Source organism: Xiphophorus maculatus, chromosome 21 (genome assembly GCF_002775205.1).
Source record: "Xiphophorus maculatus strain JP 163 A chromosome 21, X_maculatus-5.0-male, whole genome shotgun sequence".
NCBI lineage: Eukaryota > Metazoa > Chordata > Actinopteri > Cyprinodontiformes > Poeciliidae > Xiphophorus > Xiphophorus maculatus.
Window position 1 is genome coordinate 18075821 of NC_036463.1, and position 23541 is coordinate 18099361.

General features: G+C 43.4%; 1 protein-coding gene across 1 annotated transcript in view; it reads left to right on the top strand.

Annotated features, from left to right (window-relative positions):
* The window catches only part of ahrr (aryl-hydrocarbon receptor repressor), an 85640-nt gene extending 62431 nt beyond the window's left edge, over positions 1-23209 (top strand). Inside the window, exons 4-9 of the mRNA XM_005811479.2 lie at positions 6184-6302; positions 11502-11591; positions 16897-17041; positions 17132-17265; positions 18178-18380; positions 21499-23209. Of these exons, the coding sequence (XP_005811536.1) occupies positions 6184-6302; positions 11502-11591; positions 16897-17041; positions 17132-17265; positions 18178-18380; positions 21499-22612 (1805 nt within the window). The 3' untranslated portion in view covers positions 22613-23209. The remainder of the gene's footprint in view (positions 1-6183; positions 6303-11501; positions 11592-16896; positions 17042-17131; positions 17266-18177; positions 18381-21498) is intronic.
* The last annotated feature ends 332 nt before the right edge of the window (positions 23210-23541 follow it).

Sequence of the window (23541 nt, forward strand, 5' to 3'; positions counted from 1 at the left end):
TTGCGTGGAGTTAGTTTTTCTAATTGTCTGTGTAAGTACTGCACCACATCGGGTCTGTGCTGTGGTTCGTTTTGCCGAGGCTCAACAAGGCAAACATAAGGAGTGTTTAGACGGCGTTTAAGCGCCTCGGCCCCATCTATCACTCTCTCAGCGGATTCATTGGAAAGGCGACAGACGAGATTATTTGCCCCCCCGGAAAAAAAAATCTGTCTCGGCGGCGGTGCTTTTCGTAGGAGCGGCGAGGTGGCTTTCTAAATCGGATTGGTTTAAAACTTTCGCAACGAAGGGCCGTGCAATAAACCGCATACAGTAGCAGAGTGGAGAAGCTGCCATGCAAGTCTGTTTTGCCCGAGGCCTCGAGTTAGTCGGCATGTTAGTCGTGTAGAACAACAGAGGCAAGCGCCTCCGCCTGCCAACTAAAACAGAGAAGTGGAAACAATAGAGTTTACATCTCCACTTTTTGTTCTGCGTGATCCCATTTGTGCTGTCATAATATCACTTCCTTTCTGCTTCGGCATCTCGGCGCACAACAAAAGCCTTTGTTGTTGTGTTCAGGAATCAAATTTTCTATTTAGATTTTTTTTTCCCCCTCCAACTCGCCTCAGAGATTAGGCTTTCCCTCTCAGGTCCACATGCACACTCTAACCCCCCACCCACCCACCTGCCCTTCATCCCAGCAAACATCACTCACTCGCATCATAATCTACTCTGAAAGATGCATATTTGTAATTGCTGGCAAAAAAAACAAAAGTACTTTTCGTGGATGATGTTTTGTCAACAGACAAGGGGGGGGAGTGTCTCTAAATTGTTTCATCCCTTGACGTGTAACCATGTCACAAGGGGGAAACGAAACATTCTCATCCGGAACAATATGGGAAAGATTAGAAAAACACAACTCGGTATTAATGCTGGTATATAGGCTGATTGAGGATTGAGTCAGCTGCAACAGCAGCAGAGGAAAACCAGTGGAAGCGTCTGAGTGTTTCTCTCAAGAAAAGAGCACAATAAAAAAACAAAAAAAAACCCAACTCTTATTTGTGAAACAAGAAGGCAGTAATGGTCGGATGTGGACCGGCCAACATCCGGACATTTGATCTGTGGCATAATGAAGCACAAGCTTGAAATACAAGCGCAAGGCTCAACCTTTCCTTGCGGATCGACCATTGAGAACTTGCCAGAAGTCATCAATATTTAACAGCTGTTGCTATTATGAAATTCTTTATGGGTTAATGTGGCTTGCCGGCTTGCACGCAAGGCCTTGGCCGCCTTCCAGCAGCCTGTCAGGAAGAAGGGGGGGGTAGATTGACAGACGGCTCGCTCGCGTGACAAGCAGCCCTTGATCAGCCAGCGCCTCTCTCTCTTTCTCTCTCGGAGAGTATTGCTCTCCCCACTGTGGATTTCCTGTGGCTGCAGAGAGAAAGAGAGAGAGAGACGTACGCAGAGAAGAAGAGTGCTGAGGGAAGAGGCGGGACTAGGCAAAGGAGGTGGCAGCAAGCCAGTCGAATCTCAACACACACACACACGCCTACAGTAGTCTTTACACACACGCTATTACATGTTGCAGCCTTGTAGGAGAGGAGGAACTGCTGTGCCGCACGGCGTCGTGCGTGTTCAGGACGAAAACATTTCTCCGGAAAACGTACACGCAGCCAAAAGATGGCACCCATGCTGCTTCAATTACCGTAGCTTGCAAGACGAGGAGGGGAGAATTAATAGAAAACATGAGTCAAAGTGAGCAGGGAGCTCACGCTGCTCCGTGAAACCGGCTGCCGGTTCATTTCGGAATTGGCCGGTTTCCCCTCAGTTTGGTCTTCCGATTGGTGACCTGCAGGTCGGGCCATGAAAAGTCCGACTTTTATTTGAAACCTTATCATTAAATGCATCAGAATTAAGAATTCCCACTTTTTCAGGACTTCTAACTCACTAGGTTTCAAAATGTACTTTGAACTTCTTTTTACTTTAATCAAATAAACTAACGGTAGGGAAACAGCCTTGGAACGGGGATGATCTTGTTTTTCCTTCATTATTGTCATTGGATTCTAAAGTAGCACCGCCATCAAGAAACCTGCAGCATTTTCTCAGTTTTTAAATTTACAGCGGTCCAGTCATAAGGAAAAAACAAAGTTGTCATCGACTGTAAAGAAAAGCCTGATGGCTGCATCTCTGCTATTCGTCCAATGTTGCTTTCTTTTGTCCCTTAAATCCAACATTCACTGATAATTTACTGAATTATGTATGTAATGTATGTAAAAAAAAAAAGAATAAAAGAAGAAGATCAAATTCAGATAAAACAAACTTCATCAGCCAACATGGTCTCATTTTCACTGTGAATACATTATAAATGAAGAAAACGACTCTTCAACCCACACCAGCAAAATAGCACAGACTGTATGTATTACTGCAATGTTAGACTGTGCTATGCTACTGAAATTAGAAGGAAATAGTTATGTAATGACAACAACAGCTCTTTTTTTTTTTTACGTTGGCAATTTTGAAAAAAACTATTTCCCTCTCTTTTGTCTCTTTAATCCGCACCATAAAATCGTCTAAGTGCCTTCTCGTTTTTCTGTCGGCTGCGTTTCTCTGCGTTATTGTCTTTTTCAGCTACTCTTGGTTTTACAGGAGGAAGTGGCTTTAAAAAAGAGGGGATGTTGAAGTCGGGCAAACACAACCACACTGTGCTCCCTTCTCATCTGCTGGCACTGCAGCCCGCGCTCACCTCTCCCCCTGGAGGCTCCAGGAGCAAACAGCTCGTTTAGGAGGACTTCGTCCACGCCGACTCGCCGGCAGAGAGCAGGAGGTTCACAAACCTTAGTGGCGCGTCTGGAGCTGATAAAAAAAAAAAGACGTTTTCTTTCTTCTTTTTTTTTCTTTTACTCTGCTGTGAAGAAAGGTTTACGCACACTCGTGGATTTCTTGGTCCTTTTTCCTTTTACTTTTTGTCTTACTTGCATGTTTCATGTCATCAAACCGACCTGAAAATCAGACGCCAGGAAGCGAAAAGTAGTTTTCAGACAATGATTGGATTCGCAAAGGCAAAAATGTGTGGCGAAGGGTCTTGATCTAATATTAAGATTTGATTTTAATTAGTTTAAAAGATAACCCTAACCCTATGAGGGTAAAATAACTTTTGACAGCACTATACACGTAAGAAGATATTTCAACCCAGTTGTTAATTGAGATCAAACAAGCAAAATGCTTGATAACTAAGTTCTCTCTAAGCGGTTCTTTGTCGGCATTACTGTAAAAATTAAGTCAAAGCGTAACCTAATAATTGGAAGGTGGCCTTGATATTCAGTACTCTCAGTGGAAAAGACAGTTCTGGCCGACCGAAGGAACCAAACACTTCAAGCCTCACCCTTTTGGCAGCTTTCACATCCCTGTACTTGTCACTTTTTTTTCTTTTTTTTTTACCTAACACCCAGTCCTCACACAGCGCCCATAAACGCCTCACCATTACCCACTCTGTTTTCCTTTTCGGACCAGAGACGGAGAAAATTCCAGGCGAAGAAAAGCAAAGCCGAAGACGTTAGCGGGCGAGGAATAAAGCCCGCATTGTTGGCAGGGAAAGTGCCGGTGCCGATAATTAATCATCCCGAGTGTTTGTCTTTCCTGACGTAGCATCCTCTCCAACAGCCGCCATAAGAGGGAAAACAAAAATATACGAGGCGTTGAAAGGGGAGGAAATAAAGACGGTCATTAGACTCGTTTCCCCTCCGCAAAGGTTTCCACTGGTTGGATGATATTCTGGTGATTGAACAGAAGGATTTTTCTGTGGGACGGCTGTCTGCAGCTGTTTGTTTGTATGTGTTCTCACTTAGTGGAGGTGATGACAAAGCGATTAGCACAAGCACCGGCTTTCAGGCTGTTTCAGTGCGTTTCATGAGCTGCGTTTCAGCTTAAGGAAGAAACGATTACTTGTGGTGGAGAAAATAAAATCTTTTTTTTTTTTTTTTAAAGAGTCCAAACAAAACGTATGGATGCACAAATCTCTGTTTGCACCAAAATTGGCTGATCACCCTTTGTGCAAAGCAGAGCAAAGATAGAGTGGAGAGGATGGAGCGACGAAGTGGAGTTGGAAGGGGGGAGGGATGAAGACAGGGACAGTAGGAGGTCAAGGGTGATGAACTGAAGCTGTAATGAGGTTGTACGTTGGGGGCTGTGGCGGTGGCGTCGGGAGGGGTTGGAGGAATCATTAGAGGACATATTGGCGTGGTGATCATAATGGTTTTCATAATGCAGATGGAGGTATGTGTGGATGTGAGTTGCGTGACTAATCTGCGCTTGCTACGAGTGATGGAGCAAAGGGCTGATCTGTCGGAGGGAGCCACATGCCCCACCGGCCGAACAGCCACAGGACAGACACGCAAACATGCCTCTAAACATGCAGTGATGGGAGAGCATGTGACAGTTCGGTAAACCAAACTCTGGAGAGCAGGTGCCTCGCAAAAATCTTTCATACCCCTTGAATGTTATCACGTCGTTTGACGTTACCAACCGCAAATTGGGAATTCGTGTGACGGATCGACACAAAGCGGCAGAAAACTGCGAGATGGAAGGAAATGAAAGAGGAAAGAAAAAATCTTTCACATAGTCTGGCATGTGTTTTGTATCAAGTCCCGTTGAGTCAAGAAAAACACATTTTGCTGCATTTGAAGCTGTAAGGCTTTTAGAGTATCTCTACCAGCTTTGAGACTTGACATTGTTGCTCTTTCTTCTTTGAAAATACCTCATACACACCTGTGTCACCATCAGTTTTCAAGCCGTTATAAGGGTGAACACACATCAGCCCTGTTTAGCCCACTTTAATATAACTAATTCATTTTCTAGAAAGTCCGCTTTGTGTGAAAGTCTGGGAGGTGTGAATGCGCAGTCGAACTCCGATGCGAACCAAAACAGCGAACTCTAGTCCGCCTATAAACCTACGTCCCGGTTCGGTTGACGTAAACTCTTCCGTGGTTCACAGTGAATGCTAAGCGGATCGGAGGCCAAAGCAGGAAACAAAACTATAGCGCAGGGCATTATGGGTAAATACAACCAAAACAAAGGTGAGTGTCTAGCGCTAGCACGAGAAATAGCTCGTCGTCTTTTACCAAAGAAAGCGGGAAATCCTACAAGTGCTAAAAACTGACGACACTCCATTTGTGTTTATGTTTTGTGTTGCGATCAGTGTCTTCTTCAGAGGTTTTCATGTCATTTACTTCAGTTGTTCTTGGTGCAGCGCCACCACAGGCTTCTCAGATTAACGCTCGCCTTGCCCCGCGTTTCAAGTCAGTTATGGCGGACGCCAAAGTCTTTGGTCGGCTTGTGGCTTTCCAACTTCAGATAATGGATCTTTGACGTAACATTTGAAGAAAATCATTGAGCATAAAGACTTTTATAAGGCACTTTATTGTGCAGGCTTTACTTTGAGAGAGAAAATATCTATGAGGTTGAGGATGATGAGAGAGTGTTGTAATATTTTATAGAAAAAAGTGGCCAGAAGCAGATTGTAGTTCTGGTTCTGTAAATTTACATCTGCAAATGTTCCCCTCTTATTTTCTAAATAGTCTTAAATTTATTTAAGAAGTCACTCTTGGAATTGCTCAAATTTTAAAAAGTCTTGTTTGTACTGGATTGGATCCACTATTAATGATCACTTCCAGGCTGAATTATACAGTATTTACTTCAACTACTAAGGATCTGAGGCTAGCTTTGCAGGTTGTGTAGCACGAACACATCAGTCTGACATCCCAGTTTGCCCCAAACTTTCTGTGATTGTTGGATGTGCTTTTTTTGTGCTTAAGGAGCCCTGAAAAGTTATACAAACCCTCAAACTGTTTCCCTGCTTTTAAACTGACCCAACACACTGGCCTGGTGTGGTGACTAGCATTTATGCCGTCCAAAAGGGAGTCTGATACGGGTAATGACTCTGCCACATGTCTGAGAAATGCTCTAGCTCTCCCTTTAATCATTCACAACAGCGCCTTTGTAAACAGAAACATCATTGTCAGTCAGTCATTTTTTGAATTTTTTGGGCGCCGGCCAGCGTGGGGCTTAAAACATCTGCTCCTGCGTGACCGACGTCGACCGACCGAAAAAAACAAAACAAAAGCAATGATCTCATTGTTGAGTCTCTTTTGAAGTAACTGATTTCGGTCTCCGTCACATGTGCTGATGTATTTACGTGTTTTCTTTCTACAGCGAGTCAAGACAAACCCTCCAGGAAGCACGTCACCACCCCAGCATCCTCCAACCCTGAACCCAGGAAAGATAGCCTTCCTCTGGGTACCACCATCAATGAAAGCAGCCTCCTCCTGGAAGTAAGAAACCATATGACCCGTGTGTGTGTGTGTGTGTGTGTCCTGTGTGAGTGACGTCTGCTTCTGATTGGTTAAACATAAAGTGTTTTCGGCATACAAGCGCCACGGTTTGGCTCGTTTCGGGCGACAAAATGCTCCGTCATGTCGCGCCGTTGCACTTTCTTCCCCCCCCCCCTCTCCCCCCCCCTGTGGATGGCACCGTCAGTGAACTCGTCCTGCAGTTCACGCACGTGCCTGTAAGAAGATTTGTCTGAGTGAGTTGCCCTGCGGCGCGACCTCCCTCGTGGAGCCGTGGCGTTGTGTGACACACGGGGGCGACGCGGCTGCGTCGGAGCCGATGGAGGGCGGTGGGAGCTCGCACAAGCAGCCCAGCGTGAGCGCATCTCCCCGTCTTGATGTGCCCGTGGAGTGTGAAAGCGAGCAGGAGAGATCTCTTGACGGTCAAAGCAGACTGCGTTTGACGACAAAATGGGACACACCAGGACTTTAACGCAAACAGACATAAGGGAAGGCACACGGACAGGCCGATAGATAACACACTGCACCGCTTGTTGCTGGTGAAACGGATCGGGAGCACGCTGCATGGGAACTGCAAACACATCAGATCATTATTACACTCTCCATGACCTGCTGGTTCTCAGTGAGGCTGCAAATTATGACGTTGGTCATTTTCCAGCAGGCAGGGATTCAGAGCCCCGTCCCCCGATGCTGTTAATGTGTTAGGTTCCTCACTGGAACGGTTAACAAAAGACTAGATTGACCGTAATGATGTTCCATCTACTGTTGCGTGACTCAGCTTGGACCGAAGCCTTATGGCATGACTGTGTACCGGGTTTTTATGCAGTGGAGTACAAACAACCAGATCAGACACTTTTTTTTCTTCTTCTTCTTTTAGGCTAGATCGGCAATCTATTACACAACTTGAAAACTCTACGGAAAAACAAAAATGTGGTGAAGTTTCTTATTTATCAGTGTTTCTGGCAACTGGATTCTGTACGAGTGTACATCAGAGAAAGCATTCAAACCCTTTCCACTTTTTCATCTTTTTTTTGTTTTTAAGTGACAAGCTAACAAAAATAGTGCAAAATCAGGCAGTGGAAAAATCTGAAATTTGCCTTTAAAAGTCATTTGATTAGTAAATAGAGGCCACCTGTGTGTAATTTAATCTCAGTCTAAATCCAGATGGGAAGGCCACAGAGGTTTGTTAGAGAACATTAGCGAACAAACAGAGTCGTGAAGACCAAGAAACACAGCAGGCAGGTCAGACGGACACATGTGGAGATGTTTAAAGCTGGGTCGGGTTATAAAACAATACTCCAAGCTCTAAACACCTCGCAGAGCTCTGCCTGTCGCTTGAAACACGAAAGAGTGTGGCAACGCTGCGGCCTACCAACGGCAGCAGCCAAGAGGCCTGAGATGACTTTGGGAGCAGAAGAGATCCAGGTGACAGATTTTGTTAGAGTTTAGATGTGGCCCAGTTCTAGCCCACAGACACGGTGTCGATCCAACCCAGCTGGTTAACTCTGATAATAAACCCAACATCTTTTTTTTTATTATAATTTTCCTACTTTAGATTTTAGTCCGCCGTTTAAGTAAACGGCGTAGCTTCTTCCCGTTTCTTTGTGTGATTGATAGGATCCCCAGGCCGCTGCTGCTTGAGCGGAGTCCGATTAACTTCTGCACTCAACTTACTTTCTGCATTTCCTCAGCAGGCTAAGCTAACTACATCTCTATTTAGACTATAATAAGTAGATTAACACAACTTTTTAATTGTTCATTCTCATTTGTTTCTCTCTGTGTTATATGTACTGGTGGCTTCCTAAATGTGCCACAGAAGCCCGGCCCGGCCGTAAAGCAAATCATTTTAGTCCGACCCGACCCGGCCCGAATTTCAACTTGGGTTTGGCTCAATCTGAACTCTACAGTTTGTTGTCTTTTTTTTTTTTTTTATCATTTATTGCGAAAAATTTCTTCTGGTCTTCATTCATTTTTATTTATGATGGATTTTTTTTTTTTTAAACTGACTGTTATTTACACTAAAATTATTTGACTTTCTCCACTGTTTGTTCCACAAGAGTGTCAATAAATATTGGCAAATTCGAAAATATGATGAATTGCAGTTACTGTGTTCGGTTCAGTGATATAAATCGAGCTTCTTTAAGGCAAACGACATCCTGAAGAAGTTCATTTCAAACCGGAATGTCTGCAGTGCTACGAATGCTGTGCCATAAAGCTACCTTACAAAAGATGCCATTGTTATTTTATCATTATTTTTATCATTAAGCACAATAGCACCACAAAGTATTGTGATAAAATTCTCGGTCTGTGTCGCCCGTTCCTACTTGACAGGACAACCAGTACGAAGCTGGCTCTTATGGAAAACAGGCAAGAAGAAAGTCACTGTGGAAAGAAAACAATAAAAGGTCCTGTTTGCCGTTTGCTACGTGACGTAGGAGACTGGACACTTTTCTCTACATGGCGCCACAACTTTTAAGATGTTGGAAGTTAGAGGTTTTAGTTTCTCTTGGGGGCTGTTTGTAGTTGCAGATATTTTGTGCCGTGGGACAGCAACAGGTGTTTCCACTACCTAAAAGCCTCGGAATCCAAGAAAACTGAGGGAAATGATGAGAAAAAACATATAAAAACAGCACTTTGTGTAGTGTTGCCAGAGTTAGTACAGTAGTTTTTTGGGGGGGGGGTTTCTTACTTCTGCAGCTCTGCGGTTTTTTCAAATAATTGTGGACAAGTGGAACATATTTGGTCGTTCTTGGCGTTTGTGTTTTATGCAAAACAAGATGCAAACGCAATTCCGTGTCCCTCAAACCAGCGAATCTCCACGTATTGTGCTCAAACACGTGAACGACGCCTGCGCTGCGCTGATCTGTGATAAATTTGCCAGTCGCTGCCTTTTTGTAAAGCTAATTGAAGTAATCAGTAGAAAAAATATTAGCTTTTATTGCCTTAAATACGCCCTTTCAGGTTAAAAGATCCTGTTTGTTCCAGAAAAATAAAACTGCCAGAGTCCTTCAGGGTTTTATTGCTGCATTTATTGCAGGATTTCAGTGAGTTGGTGGACACATGGGGAAAAATGTGCACCACTGAGTACATAAACTTGCGTGCGACCGACATGAAAAAAAGCTGACCTCTTTTTGGCCCCTGTAGGACTTCATGAAAACAACATGGCTTTCCTCTATATACACAGCACATGGCTCACGACTATTGTTTGAATGAACAATCACGGAGATGAGCGTCGGCAGAAAGACTCGTCGTTTCAGTCATTTAAAAGGTTTTTCTGACTGAAATATCGGAGCGTTTTCACCTGCGGAGATACGTTTTTGATTCCCCAGACGCCAGAAATGTTTACATTTCCGCCGCGATGAAACGATGAAAGTCACTGTTTTCATGCACACTTATTAAACCCGAGTCTGACGTTCTGTTTCTGGATGATATTATGAGCGCTCCAAATCCCTTGAAATTAGGAATCTTAAATATGTTAAGCTGCATTCAGTATTTATTCGGTCTTCCAAAAATGTTCGCAGTCGTGTGTTTTGAGCGGCTGCCAGAGCAGTCGGTGCCTCGGCGTGTGTGTGTGTGTGTGTGTTTGGGGTCAGCGGGGGGACATGTGCCAGCAGTTGAACTTGTCAAACATCGTCTGCATCAACGCGACCGAGCACCTATCTCCCATCCTCCCATCCCCCCTCCCTCCTGGCTCCTCTCTCTCGTCGCGCTCATCCCGCAATCAAAGACGATCTTCTTTAATTGCGATGCCGTAGTCCGGACATTTTTCTAGGTTACGGCTTTCACAGTTCGCCTCTCAGTGCATCATGAGCTCCATGGCGTGAAAGGAGAGCGATCAGTTCAGCGAGTTTACAGGCCGAGTTGTGACGGAGTGTGTGCAGTGGAATGGCGTCCCCTGTGGATGGTTATCAGATCACTGCAAGGTGTTTGTGAAAGGGGGAGGAAACTGTGGGAGTGAGTGTGAATTTAGTGACCATGAGGATGTACTTCATGTAAAATACCTCCCCCTTCCCTCCCAAAACACACACACACACACACAAGCACACACACATAGATCCAAAAAGTCCTGCATATTCTCGCTGTAAAACAGAGGTGACAGACTCTGGCAGCAGCAGTCACGCAAGTCAGCCAGTCCTGCTGTTGTCACGCAATCCAAGCTGCACAGATGAGAAGACAACTTCCACATATCCTTCCTGTAACGTCTTTGTTTTCCCCATCCAACCCCCTCTTCTGTTTGGGTTTTTCCTCGTACCTTTTGCTTCCCTCTCCATCCGCCCGTCTAGGCACATTTGACTGAAGCCGCCACGTTGTTTATATGCGGCGTTCCTATTTGATCAGCGTTTCATCTGGCTGCTCAAACAAACCAAACCAATATGAACTTTTCAACAGCAACAGAAAGGAAATGTGCTTTCCTTTCGGAGACTTGCTCGCATTTATTTATTTGTTTCAAAAGACCAAAAATGATCACTTGGGTTTTAAGGTGAAAGGTTTTGTGTCTGTTTCAGCCACATGGATAATCACTTCACTGGTACTGTACGTCTAGATGTCAATAGAAGCGACTTTATTTTTCCCGAAGAAAAACTACTGAAGAAACAACATGGGTTTCTTTAGCCTACTCTTCAACCTGACCTTCTGTGTTTAATTTCCACTATTGCTGTCATTGTATGGTATGGATGTCCTACAGTGCCAAAAGTCATGTAAAATAGGACATTATATATAAAAACTTAAGAAACCACTTAAAATGATTAATTTCTCTGATTTTATTCTTTATAGTATATGGTTGAGTAAAATGAACATTGTCCTTTTATTCTAAGAACTAGAAAGGATTTTTACTGTTATTATTATTATTGACGTATCTAGACGATTGCAGATTTCTTTTCCATTATGGCCAGCATGACTAATTATTTGTCATTTATTATGTTTTGGCACATCTGGGACTCCGTACATTTGTTCCATTTTTACTGACTCTTATGAAGACTTTCATACATTCATGAAAAGAAAAGGTTTGTCAAGTGAATTTGTGCTACATTTAGCATCTTGCTTCAAAGAAACACTTTTGTACTTTAGTTGTTGTTTAGTTCAGCCTTTTATGCTCAGTATGTCAAGCTGAGAGAAATAAATGTACTTATTGCTCTTATGTTTATTTACTGTATGAATTACAATTTCTGTGTGTGTGTGTAGTCTCTAACAGGCTTTGCCTTGGTGGTGAGCAGTGACGGCATGGTTTTTTATGCTTCCTCAACCATTGTGGACTACCTGGGTTTCCATCAGGTGAGTTGAAAGTCTTCGTATTTAAATACACTTAATGCACAAGTCATATGCTTCAAATTAGAGTAGATGTTCACATTCACAACAGTGGCCGAGGTTTTCGTCACACGTAGGTTGTGGAAATTGAGATGAGACGAATCCATATTCAAAACAACGAAGCTGCCAGGTGTGTGGGAAAGGATTAAGTGCATCAAGTGCTCAATGCTAATAATGGAAAGAACTACCTTTGGCTTGGGATTATGTGTTTTATGGGAATATGGGACAAAAAAAAACATTGAGGTAACAGAGAGTTTTCGAATAAAAAAAAAACACAGACTGAACACAATTTTTGATCAAACAAATGAAAATCAACCATGTAGAAATATTCTGGTGTGTTTTCACCGTCAGTATGTGCCAGAAGGCCTTTCTTCCACCCTAACACACACTCTTTGGATGTCTCCACGTGAATCTCCCGACAATTTAACATTCTCCCTTCCTGGTGCCAGCACCCCGTCATCCAATTTAAATGATATCAACACTAGCTATCCTATTCCGACATGCTAACACCACCATCCTCTAAAACGATAAATAAATCGCTTTTCGGTGTTGAAATCTCTCTTTTGTCCGCAGGCAGTCGACATGTAAACCACTGCAGTCCGAGACACTTTATCTACGTGTCTGTGTGAATTTGTGCAGGGTTCATTATGGAACCACAACCTTTGAGAGTACAGTGTAAAAAAAACTGATACTAAATTTAGGAAGTCTCGTTTTATTATTTGGCATGATTCCTTGTGCCAATAATAATTTAGTATTTCTACTCGGAGTTAAATTGTGAAAAAGTATCATTCAGAATCATTCATGTAGTTATACAAGGACTAACGGGTCAGAAACGAAGTGAAACTAAGTCAAACCCTGGATTCTGACTGGATACTCTGAATATCTTTGCTCACAGGTTCTTATCAACAGTTTTATCATTTGGTTGTTGAATTATGATATTTGGTTATCCAAATTTTCCATCTTGCGGAGGCGTAAAGCGGTCCGAACAGTAGCGCTAAATGTAAAGTGCTCCCATGAAGGACAACGCTGCATTGTTTTCACACCCATTTCAGGACAAAATCAAATTCCGAGAATCATTTTAACTATTCTGTAGTTCTTGAATTCGGATTTCACTGCCAGACGCAGCTTGTGTGGCAAAACTAAAGTGATATTATTGAATATTGAGACCTTCTTAAAATAATGGAATAAGGTTTTTTTTTGTTTGTTTGTTTTTTGCCAAAAGTGATATTTGTACATAAATCAACTTTTGGCAAAAAAACAACAACAAAAAAACAACAAAAAAAAACCATTTATGCCATTAATTTATTGAGGTGACGATATTGTAGTTTGGAGAGAATTAAAATATCAAATCTTCAGAGTTGTACCAGTTTTCACACAGGAGTTCGGCGTTCGTCCAACCGATTATTCATATTTATTCATTTATTTCGTTACTCCATTAAAAGCTGAATGAAAACATATTATGTCTCTCAAAACACACTTTTAAGTTTTGCGGGTGTTTAATTTACATTTTGCTTAAGTCTATGTGTTAAATGTAAATGATGTCAAATGCTACAGCTAACATTACAGACTGTAACATCCCATGTCGTATTATTATACGTTAGTAGCAGGAGGAATTGCTGCTGGTCTCGTTTTAGATCAAACAATTAGATAATTTCCAAAGATTTCTGCTTTAAACCTTTACAAACCGTGACGGCTGACAGGACATACTGCCACCTGCCATGCAGATGGATTGGGAATTTAACATTAAAATTGTTAAATTCCCGCAAAACTCCCGCCACGTACATATGGCTCTTTGTTTTGGCGCTGCGGTCGCGGTGGTGTGACAGTTCACCCGCCCGATGTAGCCGTTCCACATGGGTATTTTTCATTAGAGAAATGCAAAAATGCGTGCTGAAGAGAAAGAGACAAGGTATTGACACGCAAGGACATAACGGAGAGTCGTAACATCGCGGCACGCAAACCACATTCATGAGTATTTGTTGTTGATCAAAAGGTTCTATTTCCCCACATTTAGGACTTGAAAATGAGACACTCCCAACCCCCCCAAACACACACACACATATATGCACATACTTTCCTTGACAAGGCCTCAAACAAACACATTGGACCAGTTTGGGCCCATAACTGTAGTGAGAGGACATTTATTAATATACCACAGAAAAAACAAAGAAAAGAGAAGGCTCCACTGAGTGGCACCACAACAAAAGCCCCAGAGAGAGGCAGAAAACATTCACTGGTCTTTGATCCAATTTGTCGCTGGAGCATTTAGCCTTTGAAGGTCAGTTAAAACATCACTTACTCTCCCCTTCTTCTTTTTTTCCCCCACTCTTTCCCTCTCTGCATGTTTCTTTACGAGACACAAAAACAATAGTCAGTCGATCCGTCTGTGCGCCCGAACGCCAGTAGGGAACCGCAGTCCGCGGGGCCAAGTGCTTTACGAAGACGGTGGGAACAGATTGTGTTTTCAGAGGCAGGCGATCAAAAACCCTCGCGTGCCACCGGCATGGAAATTCTTGAGAGAGGGCGGGGGTCGAGGGAGAGAAGGGAAGAGGAGAAGGTTGAACGTTACTGCGAGGAATCTGTCAGGGAATGACAGAAAGCAAAAGTTATTGCTGGAAAAGAGAGAGGGGAGAGGCCTGATGAAAGCGGGATGGAGTCCCGGCTCGGGCTGTGGGGGTGTGTGCGTGTGTGTGAGAGCGGACGGGGATGGGGAGGGCTGGCTTAGTCGGACCGCTGCTCGGGAGCCGGTGTCACGCTATGTTTGACAAACACAGCTGCCCTCTCTGCTCGTGCAGCTGCCCTTCGGCTGTTTGCTGCACTGACTAAATCCTCCTGACTTGTGTGTGTGTGTGTGTGACTCTGTGTGTGTTTAAAGGGATGCATATTGATCTGGCATAACATTATGACGATCTGCCTATTAGCATGTTGGTTCCGCAGACATGTTGAGGCATGGACTCCATCAGCCGTCTAAGGTTTTGCTGTGGTGTGTGGCACCAAGATTGGAGCAGCACACCTTTTACGTTCTGCGTGTTGTGAGGTGCGGCTTCCAGGTGTTGGACTCACTCATCCCACAGATCGTAGACTGTCTTAAGATCTGGGAAAACATGGGGCCATCATTCTTGTGCTCCTCAAACAATTCCTCAACCACTTCTCCTTTGTGGTAGAAGTCATTATGCTGCTCAAAGAGCCCACAGTCATCACATTATACCTTACATGGTCTGCAAAAGTGCTTAGGTATATGGAGCAGGGTGACATTAACGTGAATAGCAGCACCGAAGGTTTTCCAGCATCGTACTGTCCAAAGTATCTCACTACCTTTGCCACTTGCCTTTTTCCCTCATTACGGCGCTGGTGTCGCACCTGGATACCCAGATGATTTATCCACCCTGACCACCTTCTTCCACCTACATGTTCCCGTCCCGATGCTAACACACCCTTTGTTGGACTGTAGCTCTATGACTTTGGCTACGTTCACAAAGCAGCTAAATATTTTATTAAAATGTTCATTAAAAATCCACTTTTTAATGCCCATTTGGGATCCATATACTGCAACAGACTGACAGCCTGTCCAGGGTTCTCTGGACAGGCTGTCAGTCCCGCCTCTCGCCCGAAACAATCGCTTGAGAGAGGCACCCCTGCTGACCCCACTAGGGCCAAGGGTGTACAGAAAATGAAAGGATTAATGGTTGGGATCCATATACAACTTTTTTCACCACAGTCTGAACGGTCCAATTCCAATCTTTTCAGCGCCCTGCAAAAACAAAATCTGATCTCTGCCTCTTCCACATATGGTACTACTTCCGATATGCATCCGATAGTTTCCAAGGCGTCTGCAGAATGAATGGTCATGTCGCGTTTCGTCCGGCGTTTATGTCGCTGATGTGAGGCATGCATCATAATTCTGCCAAAGCCAGATGTGATGAATCTGAATGTAAACAACGGCTGAAAATTGCGATCATGAACTTATGAAAGACGTCTGTGTCACTGAAGCGCATCACATCACAGTCCCGCCACTCTTCGCTCCGACTGTGCATCCAAACAGACTTCCCTACAGAAGTTGTAGTCAATGCTCCACTAAAGGCCATTGCTATTAGTTGTAATTTCTTTTTATTAGCTTCCTTCTTATGACAATACTGTCGGCTCTGAATAACTTTAAAACGAATCCATAGACAGCGAGGTCCATCATTACTTCAGTAAACAGTCCGCTGCTTTGTGACACCAACCCTTGCATTTTGTTTTGAGGTCATAAACTGTCACACAGAAGTTTAATTAGTAGCATGAACGACCACTCAAAAAAAAAGTTTTAACTTAGCATCAACACCTCATGAGTGAACGTAGCCTACAGTTCCTTAAACAACAAACTGAGATGCACTGTGTACACTGACACAGTTCTATCATTACTGAACCATAACGTCTCCTTCATTGGATGCAAGCAAACCTGTATGGTCCAATCAATTATCTCACATCCTTATTTGGACCACAAATTATAAATACCTACCACAGAAGACCACACAAGAGCGTTTGTTTCTGTTCAGCCGTCACATTTCAACCCTTTTCAAATTCACAGTTCAGACCATTTATGTACTTGTGATCAAGGCGTGTTCTGCATGTCTCGCAATCAGCTGAAAGACTGGGAGGTTAAAATCCGCCAATCAATATCAAACCCTGATCCATCTTGGCAGTTTATAACAAACCCATAATTGCTGTGAACGTCACTGCAGAACGAGCGTGACAATGTTGTAGAAAGTTCAGTGTTAGCAGAACAAAGCCACCAGATGATCTGTCATCTTCCACTTGACCTAAGAAATATATATCGACTGGCAAAATCTGAAGCGGATGATAACAGGATGAGGAAAACTTACAGGTTTGTCTTCTGATTGAAACACTAAATGCATTTAAGCATCCACCAAGAGGTTCGTCACTCAGAGCTTAGTCGGATTTCTGGGAATCCCTCTGATTGGATGAATGCCGTGTGCTTTAAACCACGCCCTTTTTGTTCTGCTAACGTGCTAAATGAGCTTAAAGCTAACAGGGTCTGGGCGCACCATCTTGAAATGGGGCAACTAGACAAAGCAATCCATAATAGGTTTTTTGGGGGGGGTTTATGCTGGATCTTAAAGAGGTTACAGATCGCCAATAGAAAGTGTTTCTTTCTTTATAACACAATGCTAAAGCTTTTCTGAGATGAAATGACTAGAGTAGACTTACTTTCTCTAAAGCTAGGCACACGTGTTAGTGAAACCCTCTGTCTGACCGAAACCTGTCCCCGCAGACTGACGTGATGCACCAAAACGTCTTCGACTACATCCACATAGACGACCGCCAGGAGTTCAGACGCCAGCTCCACTGGGCCATGTGTCCCCCACAACATCAGGCGATGTCTGGGGAGCCAGATAGCCAGTTAGCGGCGGGAACAAGTGCGTACTGCTCACAAGTTTGTTTGTTTGTTTGTTTTTCCCCACATAAATTGCTTCTCATATCCACATTCTCTCACCATCGTATTACAGGTGAAGACTTTGTCGTGAGCAGCATGTTCAACTCTCCGGAAGCAGGGGAAATTCCCCCAGAGCTCTCGTGCTTTCTCAACAGATGTTTCATAGCCAGAGTCCGCTGTCTCCTGGACAGCACGTCTGGATTTTTGGTGAGTGCTCTGAACCGGCCAAAGCAAACTCCACGTGGACCAAAAATAGAAGACACAAGTTAATCTGAAATTGAAATTAATGCCTTCGTACGACCAATTTTATTGCACAATTTCAACTTTTACGGTTATTTCTCTAGCATTAATCGGGTTTAGGCCACACTTTACATCACTTCTTGTGACGGTTTTGAGGCCGTCAAAATAATGACGGCCTCAATAATAAGAGGGAAATAATCGCGGTCAAGGGTAGGGGAATAAAAAGAGTACAAGTTTGAACAATCCTGTTGGAGTTAGCAAAATGACATCTACAATGTCTTGTGTGGTTGCCATGTTCTGCCAAACCAGAAGCTCCACATGGCCGTCTTCTGCCTCCTACTCTACTGAACTTTACTAAATGTTGATAACATAGTCCCTGCTCAAAAAAGTTACAAACATGACACAAACAATTGTAATATAATAATATTTTTCAGTTGTGTTGCAAAACAAAATTAAAGTGACAAGTATTTGTTGCTAACAAGCTAAATGAAGATGGTGAATTAGCTAAATTTACAGAGCTGTTGAATGCAATTGTTGAGTCTTCCACTGTGTTCTTTGGAAAATAATGCAGTAGAATGATACTTTTGTCATTTTGAATGATGACGTGGTTTAGCGTAGGCTGATAAAAGATAAAGTGAATTGTGCCCACTCTTGCAGCCTGCAGAAGCTCTCATCAAGATTAGAGCATAAAAATACCAGCACTTTGTCGCTGAGTCATTTGACGCAAGATTGAATTTAGATCGTGCCACGTAGTGTACCGAAAATCAAAAAAACAAAAACTTATCAAGAGCTAACATTGAACTACGTATGAAATTCGCATAAATACGTGAACATATATGTAATTTGAGTCGGTTATCATTTGTTTCTGTTTCATTTCAGACGATGCAGTTTCAGGGTCGGTTAAAGTTCCTCCACGGGCAGAAGAAGAAGTCGCCCTCTGGGACGCTGGTCCCTGCCCAGCTGGGTCTGTTCTGCATCGCCGTGCCCCTCTTACTGCCCTCCATCACCGAGATGAAAGTGAAAAATATTTTAATGCGTGGAAAGAACAAAGGTGGGGGGATTGTCTCTCCGATGGAGCATGGGTAAGAGAAAATGACACTACAGGACCGTTCACTTTGAATGATTAGAAGGATCTGAAACTTTTAAACGGTTGAAAAAGCAAATGTACCTGGTCCTGATTCAAATTGCTGTCAAAGTGTTTAAGCAGTGGCAAATTCAGGTACAAATTGAACTAAAATTACAGCTGCAAGTCATTTGAAGTGTGCATTTGTACAACTAGAAAGCAAAAAATCGATATACTTGCAAAATACGAAAAGCACAAACTTCACAAAAAGCAGATATTCGCTTTAATTTTAAGCCTAAAACACGTGAATGTGGTTTGATTTAAGGTTTGCATCTTTCCTGCAACTTTAATCCATACCTCTTAAAAAAAAAGTATCCCCACAAGTCGACGGTGCCACCACCATACCCCACAGAGAAGATGGTGTGTTTGATGGCCAGAACACTCAGTTTTGCTCTTTCATCAGACCAAAGAACTTTCGTCCATGTTCAACATGGAGTTTCCCACGCTGCTTTTGGCTAACTCTAGTTGAGACCTATGAGTTTTCTTCTCCAAGGTACTTACTTTATTTTGTGAAGCCAAATAGGTACCACTTAAGTGATTCATGACTTAACAAAGGCATAAAAAAAACAGTATATGGCTTAGATTAGTCTCTTCCAGTGTGAGGTCTCCAACCAAACTCCCTGCAGGGAGGCACCGTAAATTACAGAGGCTGCCAGAATTAGATCTGTTTTTATAAGTACATCACAAAAACAGCAACATATTTGCAGAATTTTACATCTCTGGTTGAATGTAACACATGAAACGGTGCTCTGAACCACAAACATTTCACGCAAGTGTTTGTGATTTATGGGGGAGGGGAGGAGGGGGGAGAATTTAAAAAAAAGAAAGAAAAGAAAAAAGAAACTCAAACGGCACATCAACAAACATGTGGGAACGGCTTCGCAATGTGGCACTGTCCATGTGTCTTCATGGATCACTTACTGAAAGAAATGAAATCCTGTTTTAAGATCTTCGACAACGCGTTTGGCACTGTTGGATAGGCGTGCATCTGTTTGAGATTATCGTGTTGTTACAGGTTAAAATGAAGTTAAACCAAAGCCGCTTTATAGTAATATAAAACAAATCATCTAATTTAATTCATCAACTCCTTAACTGACGGCGAAAAAGGCAGCATATTGAAACAAACTAGATTTGTCCCATGGATGGGATACCGCCAGTTAAGGGGTTAAAAACAGAAAGCAACAAATGTTTTTTACGTGATATAGCCCACTGATTATTACAGTTGGAATATTGTCCACATTTATTTATTATTTTGATTCTCAGACAAAAACTAGAGGAAAAAAAAGTGAAACACTCAGTAAATTTAGGAATACATCGCAAAGTATTACACCTTTTTTAGTCACTCTGTCTGACGATCTGATATTAGCTAACAGCAGTTAATTAGTTGGGCTATCCGCTCCAGCAGTCGCCTGCTAATGTCGGAAAAAAAAAACCCACATTTTCGAAATACATAAAAAATGCTGTTAAAATCACAGGTGAGGAAGTTTTGTTCACGAGATAATTCATTTAAAAACACGCAGTGCCATCATCCTCCTACCACTTCCTGTCGCCTTCTTTGTCATTTCCACCAGGAGCAAAATCTGGTTGTTGATCACATTTTGATACGGTCAAAATGCCACCTCATGCTGGCCCCAAAAACTTTTTACCGAAAGACGATTTAAAAAAACAAAAATTGCTGCATTTCCTTTGAGCGAATTTATTTTTGCAATTCGAATTTGCGCCATTACACGGTGAATGGAAACGCAGATGTTGACAGACTGGCGACCTGTGCTGGAAACGCCACTCCCACTGTGAGTGTTTGCTGTGCGCTGCCAACAAACCTAGAGATCTTCGGGTCGTGCGTGTAAACGCTGTTGTTACTTCCTGGGACGGGACACATCCCAGAAAGCATGAGTCACATATGGAATTATTCTCATGACCACCACAGTGAATCAAGCCGAGATATTTATTTTTTGACTCATCTCTAAGTAGAAAGGAAGAAAATAGGGCAATCCCAACGTAGCCACACGAGTAGAGAGGCAATATTTTTGAAGCAACACTTGCCAAACAATCTGTCGACTCCACTGAGTTATTTGAAATTGAGGTTTTTGAAAGTGAGCTCTGGCTGTTGTTCATTAAAAGGATTGTCAAGCTGTGTGCATAATATGTGCTTTGTTCTTTAATAGCCAAAAATGGAACAACAAAACGTATCTCTCACAAAAAGCCTTCAATCAGGTATGTTTTGTGTTGCTTTTTTAAAATTTTATTTGGCCCAGAAAACTCAATTGAAAACTTTGTAGCCCGTTTGTCCAACAGAGATGATGAAAGTCAATTACATTTCACCAAACTCAACCAGCTGTTGACCACATCTTTGACATCAATGGCTGTTTTTATTAACGTGTTTGGTTCCATTTTTACAATGCTAAACACAGATGGTAACGCAACTGTGCTCTTGGGGATAAAGTAGTAAAACATCTTTACTGTTAGACGTCTAACGAAAATATCTGCACATTGATAAAATACTTCGCTTCCTTCAAAACTCTTGCAGGGAAAAAAAAATCTCAAAGCAGATGAAAGTCATCGTAGAACAATCTCAAAATGTGCAACGCCCTTCGTTCCGTCACGCGCGACGAGTGAAGGCAAGTTTGTTTCCACCAGTTAAGGGAAATACATCATTTTTAATCTACCAGAAAAATCTCCACCCTGTAGCTTGGTGAACACCATTTCCATTAAAATTCAAAAGCCTTCTTGGATCAATAAAACTAACAATGTTACAATTCTCGCCCTGAAGGCCCAGCAGGTTCCTCCCTGTCGTGCGTGTGTGAAATGTGCCGAGTCATTTTTAGCATGACGTAAAACCTCTTTCCTCTTCCTCTGACTTTGCAGTTCAGTGAAAGATGAAACTGGGGTCACAAGTAATTGTATGTTGGGTTTTTTTCCCCGCAATATGCTCCTGAGAGCATATCCGTACTGTGACAGCCGGTACTACATCAGTTTGCTAATTGGATGTTGTTAATTACTCCTTCAAGAAAGAAAGGACAAAAATTCATACTGAATTTATATGTGAATAAATGTTGCCTCTGTTTTGTTCTCCGTAGAGAGAGCGGGGAGCACCTAAGGAGGCATTCCATCGGTGGAGGAATGGGTGACATGACAGACCCTCTTCTATTCACTTGTCCCCATCCGGGCACTACACAGCGAAGTCACCACGCCCTCTGGTCCCCTCTTTGCAAAGACAACCTCAAGTGCAGCTCCGACAGCTTCTACGGCCAGGAGGAACCCCTCAACTTCTGCAAGTCCTCCGTGGCTGACCACAAAGGCGCGGCCGCGGGCCTGGGCGGAGGGTGGCCCATGCGGCAGCGGGCGGGGCCTGTCAGAGCCGCCCAGGGAGTCAGCTACATCCCATCCAACCGCTTGAACAGGACTGGCCAGTACGGGAAGCCCTACCGCCTCTCGCCGAGCTGCCACGGCGGCAGGGGCGCGGACGTGTACGTGTCGAAGCTGTACGGGTCGTCGGACGCGGACGCCTACTGCGTAGACCTGGTGAAGAGCGAAAACGACTTTGGGGAGTGCTACGAAGGCCACATGATGTCCGAGATGCCGCCCATCAAGATAGAGCACGACTCCGACTCGGAGAACGGATGCGAGATGTACGGTCAAACCTGGGCCTGCCGCAACCAGGCCACCATCGACCGTCACTACGGGAACGGGGCGTACGACCCAAGCACTGGTCTGCAGCTTAAATCGGAAACGGACTACTACGACCTGCAGTACTCCCCGTGCCAACGAGGGAAAGCAGGAATCAGCCCCACGTACAACAACGCCGCCTACCCCGGCTACGCGGTCAACAGCGGCGCTCGTCTGTTGAAGTGCGACAAAGACTTGGTCAGTAACGGCGACTCCAACCAGTTCAGCCCCCAGAGACTCTCTCACTCGGACTCTCTATGCGGCAACCAGCCGGTCAGCCTCATGGAGCCAAACATCTACCCTCAAAAGGCGTACATGCACCTGGACTACAACAAGCACGGCGCCTACGAGTTCAAAGGTCACGGCTTGATCCACTCGATCAAACGGGAGCCGATGGACTCCCCGCCCTGGTCTGAGAATGGCCATGACGTGAACCAGTCCATGATGGGCGGCTCGAGGAACGTTATGCCATGTGTGATGACCACTGGCCACCACAAGTCCAGTCCCTACATTTACATGCAGTGAGGGGACGACAGCCGCACGTGAACACATCAGCAGATCTCCACCCACACACAACCCCCTTCACACGCACAATTACACACACACACGAACAAATCAGTACGTATTACCTTGTTTTCCCCTTTAGCGTTTCACGTACACGTGTGCTAGCATTACAGAGGAAGGGTCACCGCGACTCCCACGATGTCAAACATTTTTCTGACGCTTAATGAAGAGGTCTCAGGTTCAAAAAAATCAATGTTTTGACAATCAACAATTTGACTTTCAGAAGATGTTACTTTAAAAAAAAAAAAAGAAGAAAAAAAAAAGGTACAGATTTTTGTTTTTAGCACTTTTGGATTCAGTGAGTGTGAGCAAAATGTCCAAGAAAAAAAAAAATCTTTTAGTTTTTGTATTGTTACGCCTGGATTTTGCGGGGATCCGTTTTATTTTTCTAAACTTTCTTACGCAGGAGAAAACTTACATCCGCTGACACTTTCACTGAAATTGACGCTTAGGATAATGCACTTTGAAGTCATTTTTGAATATTATTTTGATGTCTCACAAAATGCAGTCGCTTTCAAGGATTTTAAAACAAATTTTAGATGGGACAAAAAAAAAAAACTCGAAAGGCTTTTCTTATGCAATAGAACGCCAGATATATTTGGCTTTTCACTGAGACAATCTCACCAGTTTGTGCCCTCGTGTTTCTCTTCGTACTCAACATTTTCCATCAATGTGTATAAATTATGGCATATCAGTTTATTTTAGATTTTTCTTTTGCAGCAGCAGACATGTATTAAAAGTATTAATACCCCTAGCAGATTTAAGAATTATCGACCACAAACTTCCAAATGATTTATTGCTATGTAATTTTTTTTGTCTGCGCGGCAACTCTGGAAGAGCTACGTAGATTCGTCGCTCAGGTGCGAGAAGTCACGCATGACATAAATCAT